At 36.2% G+C, this 18,708-nt stretch overlaps 1 protein-coding gene and 1 long non-coding RNA gene across 4 annotated transcripts in view; one reads left to right on the top strand and one right to left on the bottom strand.

Annotated features, from left to right (window-relative positions):
* Window positions 1–1,104: 1,104 nt before the first annotated feature.
* LOC125179111 overlaps window positions 1,105–18,708 on the bottom strand; it is a 32,149-nt gene continuing 14,545 nt past the window's right edge. Inside the window, exons 2-3 of one of the 2 annotated variants that reach the window (XR_007157147.1) lie at window positions 4,884–4,931; window positions 1,105–1,602 (exon numbers count right to left, since the gene is read on the bottom strand). This is a non-coding gene — a long non-coding RNA (uncharacterized LOC125179111). Of the gene's footprint in view, window positions 1,603–1,875; window positions 2,048–4,883; window positions 4,932–18,708 lie in introns of those variants that run through there. The other variant, XR_007157148.1, reaches the window with a different exon arrangement.
* Window positions 1,507–18,708, top strand: part of LOC108682648 — a 34,125-nt gene continuing 16,923 nt past the window's right edge. Inside the window, exons 1-2 of one of the 2 annotated variants that reach the window (XM_047884289.1) lie at window positions 1,507–2,198; window positions 8,472–9,804. In XM_047884289.1, coding sequence (XP_047740245.1) covers window positions 9,465–9,804 — 340 coding nt within the window. In that variant the 5' untranslated portion in view covers window positions 1,507–2,198; window positions 8,472–9,464. Of the gene's footprint in view, window positions 2,199–6,015; window positions 6,144–8,471; window positions 9,805–18,708 lie in introns of those variants that run through there. The other variant, XM_018171853.2, reaches the window with a different exon arrangement.

Below are 18,708 nucleotides of genomic sequence, written 5' to 3' on the forward strand. Positions count from 1 at the left end.
ATGCTTTAAAAATAACTTATTAATGATTTGCAAACCATACGATGAAAATAAAATAAAAAGACTTGAATTACCACATATGGACCACATCCATATTCTGATGGAAAAGTTGTACAGAGTCATCTATTTATCAGCTAATTCTGGGTTTTTGAGGAAATGATGTTCCGAACTGTTCTGGAAATGATGAGAAGGTGGAATAAAAAACTAAAGCTTTAAAAAAAATAGCCAGGCTAAATATTGTCAAGCCGAACTTCCGAAACTTCAACATTTAAAATTTATAAAATCCTCTGACTCTCGGCCGGAGGCGAACAACGAAATCTACCTGATGTTAAAAAATTAGGTTTGTGGTGGAAACCGATTGTTAAAAACAATTGTTACAGCTTAATTAAATGATGGTGCATTATTCCTATATTTAACAAAAAAGTAAGTAGATAATCAGATAATAAGAATACATTTCTGAATTTTGTCATCGTCGGTTCATCTAAGTCCCCGAACTGGCGAAGGGTTACTAGATTTTGAAACAAGAACCAACCAACACCAGGGGCCACGGCTATAAACTAAAAAAACTGCGCTGCAACTTCACCATGCGACAAAATTTCTTCTCGCTTCGAATCACCGACATGTGGAACAGCCTCCCCGATGACATCGTTGGCGCTCCAAGTATGAACGCGTTCAAGAACAGACCAGACTAGATAAAGCTATGGAAAAATATATGTTCAGACTTGAAATGCCTAGCACCATATAGAACCCGGTGGAAGTCTAGTAGCTACTTCAAACCATCGCCAGTCATGAAAAGATCCGGTCAAATGACACGAGTTTAGATCTTCTGTGAACAAGGCACGAAAAGGAAAAGTATCGGCGATAGGCCACATCAGGCCTACTCCTTAGCGCGACATCACTATTACGTTATTTTATTTTATGTTATGTTATCAGCACACCACCTGGAAGAGGCTGCAACTTTCGGCATCAGATAATAATAAAACTGATGACAATACAAGATCAGATAGATAATGTACAAGATAATACCACTGATAATAGAGGACAATAATACAACGGATAATAGCACAAGATTATAATTAAATATAATAATTCAACCGATTACACGCCCATATGATGTAGCTTTTGAAGATGCTGAACTAATTAATGATTTTTAAAAACGCTCCACACACTCATGAGTTATCAAATGTTAAGAAAAATTCAACCGGAATTAGACCAAGATATAATACGACTTTTTTAGTATTATTTGACGATATTCTCAAGCTATTTTCCAAGTATATTTTGCTGATGGAACGCAATGACACGCTCTCTCAAAAACATCTTTCAAAAGCTCCGCATCCTCAGCTCAAGAAGGAAGGAGCCCGGCTGCGAGGCGCGTTCCCACGAGAGCGCAGGTAGAAAGATACCAACCCGCAGGCACCGGCTTTTCTTCCTGGCCTTCCTTCGATTATTTCTTGTATTTTTTATTTGGTTCTTCCTCTCAGTCTTTGGTTTGCTCGCTATGACCATAGCATCGTTGCCTCAGTTCAGCTCTGGCCGGCGTGGTTACAGTGTTTGGAGAGCGTGTCATTAATACCTCCATCGAATTCGTGTCACTCGACTCCATCGCTGCAACGATTCATGATATGTAAAAATCAAAGTGCAAATGTACGACCCAAGTATGAATATCAAAGTTGATACCTTTTACATTTAATGGTGTTCATAACTGTGGATGATCGCAAAGCATTTGTTCTGATTTCAACGTACAATAGTAAGTTTTATTCAGCGATAAAGTTATCTTCATGTGATGTGACAGTTAGTTGTGAAAAATTCCTCAAAAGCCAAAATTCACTGTTATTTTCGAACAATGCTGACAAGATAGAGATAGAGCGCACAGGAACAAACAACGAAGCCTCGACGATCTTCAGTTTAGATTTAATTTCAATACTTCTAAGAAGATCCACGGTGCACTGTAAAAGGAATACTGGAATGGCAACGATCACAACAGAGTCGATCAAATGCTCAACCGTTGACCACTGCGTTGGTGAAATCATCTCAAAAGAATTCATCCCGCCTGAAAAAGAGTGACAAATTAATCGTCAGATAAAAATGAAGAATTAATCGACGGGTAAAAAAACCCGCGTACCGACGCAGCGATTTCAACCGCCGCCGACATCGACAACCGGCGCGCCGGTTTCATCCTCCTCAGGTCCGGGAGCTTCAAGGTGAGCAGTTATAAGGTACGTTCAAAATTGTTTACTCACTAATTAAAAATAATTGTATTTATCAATCTATTGTATTGATAAATTGCTATTTTACTTTATTTTATAAAAATGGGTACTGCCACGTCAGCCCTAAATTAATTCTATTATTAATTCATCAGTTCACGTATAAATAAATCTATGAATGATGGCAAAAAATCATCAACACTGGCGATATAATCGTCAACCCCTTCTTATATAAGCTGTCGAACGCGCTAAACACGACACGGCATTTCGATGAATACAAATTGTCTTTATTGAAACAAGGAGGATGCAAACATTAATATGAAAACACATTTAAAATTTTGGCTTCACACTAAAAAATATAACTCAGTACTCACTGCAGTGAGTGACAGAGAGCGCATTTTCTTGTCGACGAAAACGTGGAGTCACGGACGGACAGACGAACGGACGGACTTAGCGAGCACAATAGTGTTTCTTTCATAAATGAGAAAATGCGCTAAAAAGAATGAGAAAAATCATTCAGAAAATTGCGTTTTTTTTTCTAGAATTATTTATGCACTAGATTATCTAATGACATTCTCACTACATTCCTTACTACAAATAGGGAAATTTCCTGGCTTCTAAAATAAATTTAAATATCCGCAATAAAAAATCCGTCGCATGGCCTCAGAATATTTATTAATTTCTTATTTACTTAGTTATTATTTCTTGGCTTGAATTCACAGCCTGAAGAGACCGTTTTATGTATTGATGCAAACAGTGAAAGTTGAACTTTCGCTAACGAGGTGAGCGAACTCGTTACCAAGTACGCAGTAATTTCTGATAGAGATAAAATGAGAGATCACTTATCTGTACATCGCGTGTATTGTAAGGGGACGTATGTGAACGACTTCCGCTCGATAAAGAAGTGTGCTCATGTAACCTCTTATGAGACGGCACATTTACCTCGGTGTGAGATGCTCACTATAAAGAGATTCTGATCGTTGTAATTAATCATATTTCGCATTATTAATTTGCTTACTTCAATCTCATCTTGAATCTTCAATCTCAGTCAAATAAAACTAGTATAATTTACGCAAAAATTATAAGAAATACTGCATATCATTTTCTGAGTTTAACGCAATCAAGTTTGATTGTGTTTGACTTGCTTACCGAAACCTTGCTTACCGAAAATATCAAATCACGCATTTTTTTAGATCAAATCACGCATTTTTATGCAATTCTAAGAATTTTTCCGCCGTTAGAGGAAACAATAATTTTTCGAGCATCATTGAACTGAAATCCGAGGTGTTTCGAAATGTTGGCTTCACGAATATCCCTATAATTAAAAGGCCTTTCGACAGAGTTAAGTTCTTTATTTGAATCATTAGAAGCTCACAGAATCACAATATATTTGACATTCGTGAGTCGAAATTAGATGCCCAGATATATATAGTCACAATACATCCTGGTCATACCTCATCGTTGCAACACTGACTAAATTATCAAATATGCTCTCAGTAATGAAGATGCTATAGTCCCGTGAACAATGGAAGTGTGATGAGTTAAGTAAAAAACAGTTATTTCCATCCTGTTACACGCTGCTAGGTTAATGAGGAGAGTGAGTACAGTGTGAACATGAACTCAACTCGTAGCCAGTTAACTGTGAATAATGTCAAGTCTGTTTACATCTCATACGAAGTGACTCCCGTCCTTACAACAGTGGCCAGACTGAAAACAAAACCAACAATGCGACTCCCGCGCTCACGCGTAGTCAGACAACTGAGAACTATGTGCAGTCTGTATATAAAACCAATTAAATGACTGCCGTGCTTACACGTAGCGAGGTAATTGAAATCAATGTATACAAAACCAATCTAGGTATTTACGTGCCAAATTAGTGACAAATAATGTAACCATAATGAGATTGCTACCTGATGGTTGTGGCTGGAAGTTGATATCCCTCTTAATTTAAGTCATATCCATTAATATACATTAGCTTAACTTTGTGAAGGTGTTCTTGGATGATCTACGTTGCAACGACGTAATTACAGAACCTAAGGCATAAAGTAAGCACTATCAGCTATCAGTCGGTATGCTGCTTACGAGTGGGACTCTGATGTCGAAACAATTTCTATCACGAAGAAAGTTTTCGATAAAGAACAGAAATTCTGGCTCTGATTGATTATTAGGTGAAAACAAAAAAATAACAAAATTTAAATTAACAATAACTTTTAAATGAGAATGGCTGTGTTTGAGTTTAAAACTGAAATTTTCACTCAGAAATGTTCATATCTGAAACAATGGCAATGATTCTAAAATATTGAGTGTCCCAAATAAAATTAAAACTTACGCTGTTTTTTTCCAAATTTAATTTTTTATGGGAAGTTTAGAAGATGTGCATGCGTTCATTGATATTCGATTCGATCATATACGATTATTAAGAAAAAATATATACATTAAAACGTTGAAAATATGGAAATTAAGTATCAAGTGTGCCACTAAATATTTAATTTCGTCTGCACAGATAGCAAAATTTACTTGATGTGTGATAGTTGGAAAGGTAGTAATTAAGAGAAGTGTTAGCTTCCATAATTTTTATGATGCATACTAAAAAATATCACAATCATGGTAATTTTTTTTATTCTAACATTATGTACAAAGTTCACACTCAACCTGAAATGTTAGCGTTGGTTACTTACTCACCAAAACTTCTATGATGATTCATCACTCGGAGACGTCTCGTGCGTGGACCTAAAGAATAAAGCTGAATTGAGTAACAATTACAACTTCAATTACTAATTGACGACAAGAAAGAGTGGGGCGTAAGAACCGAATTTCAATAACTTGGAATAATTCTACGAAATTAATTGAAGCGCAAACAGTCGCGAGGCATTGGTAAACTTGAAGAAGGAGATCTGATCAAAAATATAAATTTAATTTTTAAATTCGTAAATCTAATTATAATTTGAAAATGAGGAAGTTTTTAATGAAACTGCAAATAACTTAATTTTGGATAGTAATACCACAATGTAATACAATAATTTTAGCTAGAAATTAACGAAAGTCGTGAGAAACAAGTCCAATAATGAACCAAGACAAAAATATATGGAATGTATTTAGGACCAACGTTTAGTTTCGTCCACGAGGCCAAAAACTTCTAAATTGTGAATTGACGAATAACGTGCCCGCTTCAAAAACGAAATGAGCAACCGGCTACGTTAATACCGTAGAAGAACCGCTTTCAAATAACTCCTAAACAAAAAGTCGTAGATACGTTTACAAATAAAATTTAAAATTACCGTACCGACATGGAATTAAAATAAACTTGGAATAAAAAATACGATCTTTATTATAATGTTCTCGTTGAATTCAGAGGGTGGCCTAAACAAAATGATGTACTGGAAAAATTATCGTGTACAAACATGTAAAGCAACCGAATAAAAAATATTATGAAACAAGGAAGCAAAGCCAGCAATCCTCAGGCCTCCGGTAAATTTTGTTAGACTGACAGGCTTCCGCCTATCTATTTTATTACCTTATCTCAAGAAATTCCCGGTCTGAAGAAATAAATTGCTGTCTATAACGCGGTGATTTGCGTCAAAAACTCGTGAAATTTTGTCTGCGCTGCAATTAAACGTCAACCGATTAATCTGTAAACATTCCTCACTATAATAGAAACTCGTGAAACGTTCCACAGAGATACACTTCATTAACGAAATAGATGAAGGTCATCAAGTAATGACCACTATGACCAGATATCGTCACACAGGTGGATAGCTTATCAGCTGACACCATAGTTAGCAGTGCCAGTGCCACGACAGCGTCAGTCATCTCAGTGGCACTGGTTATATAGTGTTCAGTCACGCAAAATAGCATTAGGAAATTGTTACACGTCGCATTTATCGTCCCGTACTGAATTTTCCCCTCGCGCTTCATCCGATTATTGTCTTATTTATAAATTGAGTAAGTAATTGATATAGCGCGCTGTATAAACACAGTTATTCTTAATTGATGATACTGTTATTGTGCAATTAAAATATGTTACAGCAATGTTAGAAAGTCATATTTGGCACCTTTTATTGAATGATGCCTTTATATGAATGCTTTTATTTTTTCGTTTTCAATCGACATTTCTTTGAACACAGTAACCTGAGTTTCAATGCACTAACTTGACTTCATTATTGATTATTATAAGATAAATAGAGCAAGTCATCGTACACGTAACTGAAATATCTAAACTAACATAAATATCTAAACTAACTATCTAATCTAATCTAAACTATCTAAACTAACTAACTAATCTAATCTAAACTAACTATCTAAAGAAATATCTAAACTAACATACATAAAAAAATAAAATCTTGCCACCACGAATCACCTTGGGCACAATTTATTTCGTAACATGTTGGTGAACTTTTAACGTAATAAAAAAACAACAATATTGCAAAATGTGATGACGGCGATTCGATGCCTCATGGGTTTATTGCAGAATTCTCTTGTTCACATATGAAAAATATTGTTCATAGTAATATTTTCAGGAAGATCATGCAAACACCAGATTTTTCATGCAAACGTAATAAATATAACCATGGAAGATCATGCAAACACCACGAAGCAAACACCAGATTTTTCACTAAACGGAGCACAATTGCTTCCGAATATTGTTTTTGCGACTTGTTTTTGTTGAATGGCTGACTCGACTATAATAGAAGGGCTGACTCGACTATAATAGAAGGGCTGACTCGACTATAATAAAGAATCGAGAAATTCGTCTATTCTTAGAATTTACCTTCCGATTAACATCTACGAAGTTAAAGTGACACAGATATGTTCGTTGTACTCGAAAAGCAATAATAGCCTGTCTTAGAATGGTTATTGAATGTTTACTATAATTGAGTAGTTCGTAAAATTGTCGTTGCATTATTACTGAATATAGACAATAATGAATTCTTAATTCCACCATGATGCAAATAATGGGATTTGACGGTCATTTCCTTCCGAGCATTGCATGAGAATTTACAGTTCAAGCCTTGATATCAATTCCATTACAGCCGCGATCATTATTGTTCAGGTATCACACGAAAATATTACCAAGCTCTGGTACGTAATTTCAATTCTAACGAAAAACTAATTACCACCTGGGCATTAATTGTTTGCAGACCTAACTCACCGTTGATAGTTGATCCCACACAACAAATAATTTTATAAGACTCAGAGCACGAATGTTCACGGAGTACTCAGTTGTATATAAGATAGATGATAAGGCAATCTCTGATAGCAACTATAGAGCTGAGTCAAATCTTCCACACGTATCTAAAAACAGCCCGCAAATAACCCAAGTATCATTCTGTAGGCCTTAGTATGGGGGTACGTTCACCTCGTGGCTTTCATCCTGATCATAATTCAATATTAAATCATCCTGAATTCTATTGACAGAGATCCAACACTCTGCTCGTGCACAGAATCCTAAATCCACAGAATACTGGTACGTAATTTCAATTCTAACGAAAAACTAATTACCACCTGGGCATTAATTGTTTGCAGACCTAACTCACCGTTGATAGTTGATCCCACACAACAAATAATTTTATAAGACTCAGAGCACGAATGTTCACGGAGTACTCAGTTGTATATAAGATAGATGATAAGGCAATCTCTGATAGCAACTATAGAGCTGAGTCAAATCTTCCACACGTATCTAAAAACAGCCCGCAAATAACCCAAGTATCATTCTGTAGGCCTTAGTATGGGGGTACGTTCACCTCGTGGCTTTCATCCTGATCATAGTTTTATATTAAATCATCCTGAATTCTATTGACAGAGATCCAACACTCTGCTCGTGCACAGAATCCTAAATCCACAGAATCACTTGCTATTTTCTCACAGTAATCCGCACGGTGCCCATTAGTAATGGATTAGTCCTGATGTAAGAGTGAATTACGTCATTTATAGAAAATTTAATTATTTTTATTAAATCTGCATATTTGTTATAAATAATTTCATCAAGAATTTCTACATTCGTACATATCAGATGACATTTGATAGCGAATTAATCAGCGAATTAATTAGTCTATCAAAAGTGCATGATATTATAACACCAGTTCACGATAACACTGCGAACAACCACAAAATCTGGTGTAATTTCTTTGCCAACCCAAAAACTTGTGCTAGAAAGTCAATTTTCAAAGCTAATTTTCATAATTACATGTTTAATTTCATTTATGTCTGTGGTTTTTATTCTACAAACACTTATGTAATTGTAACTAATACTGTTCTATTCCACCCACCCAGGGATGCAAGGCAAACATCGGAAGCAGTGACTCGGACGCAAAGTCGAATACAGACGGTGACCACATAATCTTCACGTTAAGTTTCATACATTTCATGGATGAAAATAATGTGTTTCGTGAGATTTAGTAATGCAAGATAATTAAGTGTCATGAATAAGCCATCTTAACGTAAAATAATCCTATAATGCCATCAAAAACATTGTATTGTTTGTTGCAAGAAAAATTCCGAAATAATCAGGGAACTTTCAGTTAAATTACTATTTTAAACGAAATCAAGTTATCATCTTTAAAAGATCAGCGAAATTCGTGAAATGTATATCAGTGTTTAATTTTCGTTAAAAAAATTTAAAGCAACAAATCGTAACACAAATGTGCACTCGAAGTCGTTTCGCAGTGAAATATTCATTTACCTCGAATGATAGCGCTGTTACGTTTGCTACAGTATATGCCAGTTAAGTGGCAGCGGCAAAAACTAGAAACATCAGTAATTCACATGCACAAAAATGCACTGGTGATGCAGGAATATGATTACGAATAAAAAACGGAGAAAGAGAGGAAAAATGAAATAAAGAAACGCTGCAAAATCCGGTGACCTCTCAAAGTCACGCACCGAGTTAAGTTATTTTTGAGGAAGAACGCAGGTTCAGTGATTTCAAAGAAAATAAACACAATGATCAAGCACTATTGGGAGAAACCTATTTCAAATTTCTAAATTAGCAGCATGTTCTAACGTGCTCAACTGGAGTCAAGAAATTAAGCTAAATTTTATCACCAATTTGAATTCTGGAAAATTTGTTATCGAAAAAAAGTTTTAAAAAATTACAACAACATCTGCCAGAAAATCGCATAGCATCGTATTTTCGTGCAAGCCAGAAGATCGTCGGGAATGATTACCAAAGAAAAATATGGTTAACAAAGCAAAAATAAAAAAGTCACTCCGAAAACAGCCCAAATCCTGAATAAAAGTGCCTCAGGGATCCAAACCCGGTTCTTAATGCCCTCTAAAATTGCAAACCTCACGACTGAAAATGATCCTTCGCCTCGAGCTCCACCGAGGAATCTTGAATCATTACTACACGGTCATCATCGTCTATCCCACCACACCCTTCACCTCCGCGTGAACGACAACCACTACAATCATAAACCAAGTGTCATGAATACCAAAAATATCAACAGCAACCACGCTATCAAAAGGGCGGTGAGAAAACAAACCACTCCACGCAGACAAGTTGGAAATATATTCTCTGATCGCGCCATAAGACGACCTAGTGAATTGCAATACAGGATTCTACGGACGGAATACTATGAAATCAACGGCACCACAACGGAACCTGGTGAGTAGCCCTTGTTGATGAAAGACTAAGATACTTTATTACTTTATGCAAATATACAAGAATGGTTACGAAATAATTTCGGTCTATGTTTGAAAATCTGTATTTACGAATTAGTTAACAAAAGTTTTCACAATTTTAGGAACAATTTTAAATTTATTATATGATTACTAGTGTTGTTCTGGTGCTACTTCCTCTTAATTCTGACCAAAACCATAAATTATTCTGTTCAAAAAGACGCTGTGTTTATCGGAACAGAAGGAATGTCAACATGAAAGATGCCGTTCTTCGAAACGAATTTTAGAGAATTTGCCTGTTTATTTATTTATTTTTTTTTTGTCTTCTGACGTAAGAAACCCTGTATGTTTTTCGACGTTTTAGAGGGGATAGATTGAAAAAAATGGATTTCATATTTTTCATAAAATTATGGAAAAATGTATATTTTTACTCATTGTTTCATGGCATTCGAATATCAGAGGGTTTCCGTGGAATCGAGACTTCGTTCGAACAAAGAATAAAACGCTAAAACACAACCAACCAAATATAAGTAATTTTTCAAATTTTTTGTCAAATGTACAAATTCATTGTATTCGTTTTACAACGTATTAAGCGCAGTAATGTTACCAAAAAACAGTTAGGGAGCTCTTGATTGGTCCAGCTGTAAAGCCACGCGTTGCGAATCCTGACCGTGACCTCGCTCTCGTGTATCTGTCCACGGACGGTAAAAAAGATACAAGCGAAGCAACAGACGGCGGCCGCGCCTCTGCATTGACGGAGTCTACGTTACGTATACAAGGAAGTCGGTCCTGCAGTGCACAGCCTAAACCGTTCGCAATACTCTTACTCAACAACTACAAAAATACCATAATTTCAAATCAATCGTCAGTTATAGAAAGATCGGGTTCCAAAGGCCGGATCTCTCACAAATCAAGTCGAAAAATTAAAGAATTAAAACGAAAAAATAAAGAATTGGGAACAGGCCATATGGGCCTATTTCTTCAGTGCCGACACTTCTATTCTATTCTATTATTAATTCTAAAGCCAACGACAGAATACGGATGTTGATATGTGAACTGTCCTGATATTTTAGTAAAAGGATGCATTAGAGTTTAATTTTGGAATTTTTTTCTCGCAATATCACAAAATTAAAAATATATATAAATTTATAGTGTAGGTTGTTTACAATTTGATCGAAAATTTCAGGCTCGTTCTAGGAATGTCAGTTATATTTTAGTTACGAATTTTCGACGAATTGAGTGTAATAAAATTTTTTTATACCTAGACTAGAGTTCTTGTAGGGTGTGATCCCATGCCAAGTCGCCGTATTTGCGATACCCCGACTGTTTTTGACTCCTTTGTTCCTTTTACGCGTGGTGTGCGGATTGCACAGCGCATCATTTAGTGCGTCCATATCCTTGATCGGCGAAATCGACAAGAATGGCTCTTCGGAACACGGAACAATGCGGGCGCATCGAAGAATAATGAAAGAAAATGCGTGCTTCCTGATTCAATTTTTTAACCTTTAAAATTTTTGGCTTGAAACAACAAAACATTTACTCCGGAGCATGTAACGTCCAGGGATATTAAATCTTCAACATAACTTAACTTCAACGGGGTAACGACAAAAATTTCCGTTTCCTGCTCAAGCCAGTATAGTCGCGGGTGGCTTCTATTGACATGAGATTACATAAGGAAATTTATTATTTTATATTCGAGAATATAGATTAAATTTTAATTTGTGTTGAAAATTAAGGGACTTATTTGTTTTGCACACTAACAACTGCTAATTATAAGTGAAAAAATAATTCAGTGATCGACATGATCATATTCGAAACAAAGAATGCACGAAAGACTGCAAATTGATGAATCAAGAATGCACAATTGAAAGAAAATTATAAAAGAGTTTTGAATCACAATATTGTGAAAATGAATAATCGTGCAGTAATTCAGAATTGGAGGTACATGTAAAATGGAGGGCAAATTAGAACAAAAATGCACCTGAGTAAACACCAAATATAAAGCAAGAAAATGTTCGAACTGTAAGAAGCAAATTCACGATAAATGTCATAAGTCTGGAGACGAGTGAATGCTCGAATTAGATAGATTGTACGAAATTAAAATTAAGAGAGCAAGATTATGGTAATTTCTCAGATACTGAGTACATGCGCAATGAAGAGTGAAAGCTTAATTAAGATACAAGCGCTTATCGGGTTAGCTGGCGCATGCAAGGAGCGCTTGATTGTGGGTGAATGCGGCATGAAGGGTGATACAGCATGAAGGGTGCATGCAGTATCAAGGATGCATGCATACAGAATCAAGGATGCATGCGACATGAAGGGTGCATGCGCAGCATGAAGAGAGAACGCCTTTCATGTCAAAATTGCGGCACACGAAGCATGACGTTAGGGCCGCTGTTAGCGAATGTCCTTGACAGGCGTTCGAGCGTTATGCGTTCTTACCAAAAGGATACAGAATGAAGGAGTGCGAGATTTGAACGTGTGATAGATACTTATCCGTGTGTAAAACTGTCGATTTGTCTTAATATGAATCCAAAATTACCATAACTGATCTTATTTAACTTTTTAAGTAACGTTTTTTTAATTCTGATTAATTTGATTATTATTCTACATATTGATTTAAAATTAATCAATTTTTCATTTAAATTATCATTGAACCATTTACTCTTCCGTAAATTGTAGAAGGCAATTCATTTAAAATTAGCATGTAGAATGATGCTGATGTATTTATTACAGCACAGAATCGTCGATATTTTTCAATAGGGAGAAGATATTCACTCGTAAGCCTGAAGGTCACGGCTGGCTCAGTCATGTGATCAAATACGAGCAGACATTTCAATGGCGGCAATCCAAGATACGGGCGGCACGAATTTTTAATAAAACCGAATCATGCAACACTTAAAATACTTTAGATTCGCGTTATCAGTGAGCAGGAAGGATTCAGAGCGACATAGTAAAGTAAAATTAAAATGAAAGGTCAGAATAGCACGATCAGAAAAAGTTCCCAACATTTAATTGAAGTTTTCGGTTTTACCAAGCAAAAATTTTTAGAATATAATTTTCCGTTTTTGATATGCACAAACTTAGCCTAATATGAATATATTTTCAAGCTTAACAACAAAAAACTCGATTGCAAAATGTTTCGCATTTACTCCGCCGGTGATTCATTGTGTCTGGTATCAAATGAAAACCTGCACGATCGCCCGACCACTGGTTCATGATTCGCTCAAGACTGATAATAGCTGATGATTTCCAACGATATATTTTATGATGGGAGAGTTTGTGTGCGTTTGGTACCGCACATACTATTGAGGCTGTTTGGGCGCGTATCCAGAATGAAATGAAAGGGTTGTATGAATAATTGGAGTTAAATTTTTACATTGCTATGTACTCGAGTACATTCCTTTCTCCAGGCGCAAAATAATTTTTCCCATTTGATACATGCTCCAGAAGAAAGTTTTGTGTTCAGCAAAAAATGCATTTTTTAGTGAGTTATTCTTATACTATCATATATTAGCTCAATTATTAACAGGATTCGAGATTAAGAGATCCGAATGACAAAATAAGGGGATTCTAAAATTACATAGATTATCGATACCGGGTAAAGCCGGGTTAACAATGTAGTCTAAATATGCGGGAAAGTTTGTGTGGGTGTTGGTATAGGAAGCATATGGCGCTCCTACATGCAAATAAGGGATATTTGAGCATGTATCCATTATACCAACAGAGTCGGGATATTACCTTGACCTGTAAATTATTTTTTTTAATATAATAATATAAATATATTTAATATAATAATAATAAAGAGAATACCGAGGGAATGGGGGGTGAATTACATAATTACATGACAGAAATGTTTCGTTTGGTAGAGTAAAAATTTTCTCAAAATACAAATGTAGTTACCCTAGATTTTAAAATTGAGAGTTAAATGGGATATTTACGCTAAAAACACGTATTATGCGCACGTATTCAATTTCAAATTTATTTACTGAAAAGAAGGTATTTGAGATAACGGGATTCTATTATTTTAAGGATGATATCTATCATGCACGACGCTGAATTAGCATGCAACAAATAATTTTCATCGGGTTGGCTTTATTGGCCGTCAATATATAGCCGCTGATAATCTGTATCTGATTTATTTTATTTGACTCGGTGCACGTCTTGTACGGTCTATCATTGTCTGTACATTAACCACCCATTATTTCCGTAGTTGTTTAAAAAATGTTATTTTACATCATTCTTACTGAAGTGGCGATAGGGACGAGAAATGAAGTTCAACTATATATAGACCTGAAGTTGAAGACTCATTTAAGTACTAATAATATTAATGGCCGACGATCAAGTTTGCCAGCTGACCTCTGTGTCCGCATGCCCGCAGCGAATTCTTCTGCATTTTATTTAATCACACGGCATAACCTTTAACTGACTCATTCCACTAATATAGGGCTACCAATAATTGCACATGGGTCAACTAATTCATGGGCAATCGGTCATTCAGATCTAACCATTATCGCCATTTTCATGGCAGAAATGAAAGTTAAGGCCCATGCTATGTGAACGTTTATCTTAATTCAGCACGATTCAGGCGTTACTTTCCGGATTTCCATCTGAACGTTTATCGTCATCGCTGTTGTACCTTGTACCATTCTTGACCACATTTAAACCTATAATGTTCAACATTATACGACGATGTCAGACTTTTAGTTCAAAACAATGAAGTTGTTGATATTGAGCGAATCGGAAGTGTCCTCACTTCCCACATCGGGAAGCGAGTTTCCCATCAGCTTTTCCCCTGCCAGGATATGAGCACGAGGACAATGCAAATCTGCTCGATCGGACATCGGGATAAGGACATTCGTTCGGAAGTCAGGTCACGGCTTCGTCTTCCGCAGTTTTTTTCCTCTTGCTTGGCAGCCGTTGCGCAAGGATAACGACCATGGCCCTACCCTCTTTTGAAATCTAGGTTAGTTATTATTATGCACCTGATAATGTTAGCCGTTCGAGAATTTTGTGAAAGTTTTCAATAATTTTAGTTCAATGGTTCAGACAAATTTTAATGATGTGCAACTGAAATGAACGTAACCCAATCATAAATTCCTTCCGAATTCGTTACGATCAAAAGAACTGAAAAACTAAGAACATGATGCAAACGGCGTTCGTATTATGTTGCCATAAGCAAATATGATTATAATGTTAGAGCGTCCAAGTAATCATTTCATTTTCCTTAAAGGTTCAACAAAAAAGCCTGTCCCTGTGACAAAAGGCCTTTAATTATAGTTATTCATGAAACAAATGAGTAAATTTTTAGACCAAGGGAAGCTAGTTTCAACTTGCACAGTAAAAAAATGGCATTAGGAAGAAAATAGAAAGTGCATTTCCTGTCCTGAAGGTCGTTTCCTGGCAATCGCCTGAGCAGACGATGGTAACAGAGAGGGCTGACCTCGCTGTGTGCATACCCTTCAACTCGGGTATCCTGGGTACCGAGATTGGGTACGATAAAAAAAATGAGAAATTATTTAATTATCATGAGAAATTAAATCTTGTAGTAAACCTTTTTTAACATTATTCAGCCACGATAAATGCAGTTTTGTAGCATTTCAGAGAGAAATTATTTTACGGTTATCATGCAGAACGCCCCAATTTATTCTGGGTTTAGTTAGGTCTAATCTACGATCAAGATGCAGAAATTCCTAGTATTATTATCAGTGGGCATAACTTTTCGAATGTAATTTTCATGGCACTGCGTTTAAAGTCAAAATAAAATATAATCACCTTGCGCGGAACGGCTACGAACTCTAAAGTCTCAACAGGTTTAATGATCGAAAGCGCATCGACAAGCCAAGCTTTGACCTGCAATCTTGCATGCGCCTACTGAAGGCTCCTATAGGTGAATAAATACAGATAGTTAGTCGTTCTCATAAGTGTTTCGGTGATCCGCACGTGTTAATAAAAAGTGCGTATTCATTTACTCATATCTTAAGATGTTTACATCATCATACACTCAACTGTCGTCATCCACAACTGCAACCACAGGGTGGCCCAGTAGTTACAGTTCAGAGTACCAAGATTGGCGCAGAGAGGCGCGGGTTCGATCCCAGCTCTGTGCGCCAGTTTCTGGTCAGAATCGGCAAGGAGGCCGGGCGGTTAAGCACTGCAGAATAGCAGTGAGTTGCGAGTTCAAGACCGCAACAAGCTGTGAATGTTCTGCGATGTTAGGAATCTGCGACAGGCCTACGGCCTAATAAACGCTGAAACCGCAATTATTATTATTATTATTATAACCTAGGATGGATGCACTCAAGCGGAGCGAGGTCATAGCCCGAGGCCCAATGCAGGTCAGTTCGTGGCGGGCTCACTGACAAAGTTTTCAGGTATTTTGAAAGATTTTTTTAAAGAAATATCACGTGAAGCCTATTACACCTCATCAAGTAAAATGAGTTTGAATAAACATGCGAGATTTGTAGTAAGAGCAGGAATATTAGAAATGAATGGCATCCGATATGTAACTTCAGTTTCCAGGAAATGGAATCCCGTAATTTAAAAGTTACAACAAATTTCACAGAAAACTTAAGATCAAATAAAGGAGAACAATTGAAAGAACGCTAAAAAAAATATAAAGTTCCAGTAAGCATTAGAAACGCCTTTGGAGCGGCATTGTGCCCTAATATTCCATCACCTGCATTGGGCACAAGCTGGTGGGCAGTTGCACTTTGGCTGTGGTAAGGGTAGGATGTGCCTCTGCTCTTCATTGTGGGGCTTGACTGGAGGAAACCAGTGCCTGAGCTTTGCAGAGTATTGATAAATACAGTCTTATGGATGGATATTGTTGTGGTATTGGAATTTCGCTGCAATAAAACGAAAATAATCTACATTAATAGAGAACGTTTGACAAGCAAGACGTAGTAAACGTTTTTGTGCTTTCATCCGCAATATAAGACACGCAAAGCCGAAGTGAAAGTCATGATGTTATCTTCCTGAGTATTAGATATCAATATACAAGAAATCGTTTTGATTCTACCATCCGTGGTATCGGATATCAATAGTCAAAGCAAACGTTGTTATGCTACCATCCGTAAATTAGATACCAAGAGTTAAAGTGAACGTTGTGAAGCTGTCATTTGAAATATTTGATATCAGGGCATGCAGTAAGCATCATAATGCTATCATTCATACAATTAGATATGCACAGTCGCGATGAACATAATAAAGCCAGCATCAGTAGTATGAGACCAGTATCACCGGTTAAAATATACCAAGGAAATAAAGAAACAGCACTATCCTAAATAATTTGAATAAGACTTTCGTCATTAACATCAAATTCATCAAAATTATAAGAATGATACTTGCGAACTATCAGGAAAAATTTGAGTCAGTAAAACGCTGCATTTTAGGTGCTCATTTGTAGCATGGATAGCTAACACGAGCTTCGCATGCTTAGTAGCGCCAGTAAACCTGAATGAAGTAAATTATTCAGTTCATATAAAACAAGACTAGTCTTACATGGAAGCGTCATTAACCATGAAAGAACAGTTGAACGTAGGATACATAATTGAACAATGCAGTTGACACTTGCGTGCGATCAAACGCAGTGACAAACATCGTTTTAGCAGGAACATATATACATACACAATCACATATTGAATCAGGCACTATATGCTCAGCATTAAGCACACATTTATAATTCAACATATGATTCTACTTGTATACACAGTGCAGTTACAATACGTATATGTATGCAGTTAATATGTATAGTATTAAAAATAGAATCAGACATCACAAACGTGGATTAAACTTGCATGGATAATCAAACGAAGCGACAGGATTGACGTAGCAGCTGACAAGAGTTTACGACGACCGCTCCATTGAGTGCTCAGTAGCAAATCAATGGCCTCGTGGTTATCCTCTTTCCTTAAGCCTATAAACAAATGCTCGCTATTGAAAATACAAATATAACTTCTGATAACCTCAGAGAAAGAAGGGGGAGGCAGAGCGACCTAACGATAAAATGCATTCGTTTTAAATGTCAGCACTGACGTAGTGAGTAGGGAGTCAGGTTTTATAATTAATGCAAATGTGGCCTTTTATTAATAGATTTTACCAAAGTTAGAAACTTTGTACTCTACTTGGAGAAGGTTCCGTTGTTCGGTCATTAAATGTAAAAAATGAAGTGAATGCACAACACTGCATTTTGTTCCGAGAATACTCTGTTCGAATAAAAATTGCCGAAAGCGATGAACTAAAAATATAGGATAAGAATATTTTCACGTATATATATTATATATGTTTCATGTAATATAAGTATATAGATTTCATGTATTTATATAGCTTAGAACGAAGGCCCAATATCGTAAACTTTTTCTAATCATAGCCGGGAATAAATGAATTTTTTTACAACAGGATGATGTTTCTATAAAACTGGCGTCGATTTAAATGCATTGAGAACTATCATTTGCGGGAATAGAACATCGTACTTCTCAAATTGCAAACGATTGCAATAATCCGTTCTAGATTTATCTACTTGATAATTACATTTCGATGTGGCTGTTCAAGGTTATGTTAAACGAAGGGTAACGCAGCAAGGAATTAATAGCATTATGAAAGCCACGGCCAATTTGTCGTCGTTTGCATTAATAACAAACTTATAACCAGAATTTGTTAATATTTTTGATCTTTTAATGCACAAGACGAATCATGACGAAGTTCTTGATCGGTACTCATGATACCGACGAAGGTATTATCTGATAGATCTTCGGATAAAATTGACTAGGGACCCTACGCGTAAAGAATATTTGTTTTGTTATTTGCTTGGTATTCAAGTCATGGAGAAGGCTGATATCTGCATTAAAGGCTCATTAATTTCATCTGAAGGGTTAGATGAAGATTTATA

Source organism: Hyalella azteca, unplaced genomic scaffold (genome assembly GCF_000764305.2).
Source record: "Hyalella azteca isolate HAZT.00-mixed unplaced genomic scaffold, Hazt_2.0.2 contig15109, whole genome shotgun sequence".
Classification (NCBI taxonomy): Eukaryota; Metazoa; Arthropoda; class Malacostraca; order Amphipoda; family Hyalellidae; genus Hyalella; species Hyalella azteca.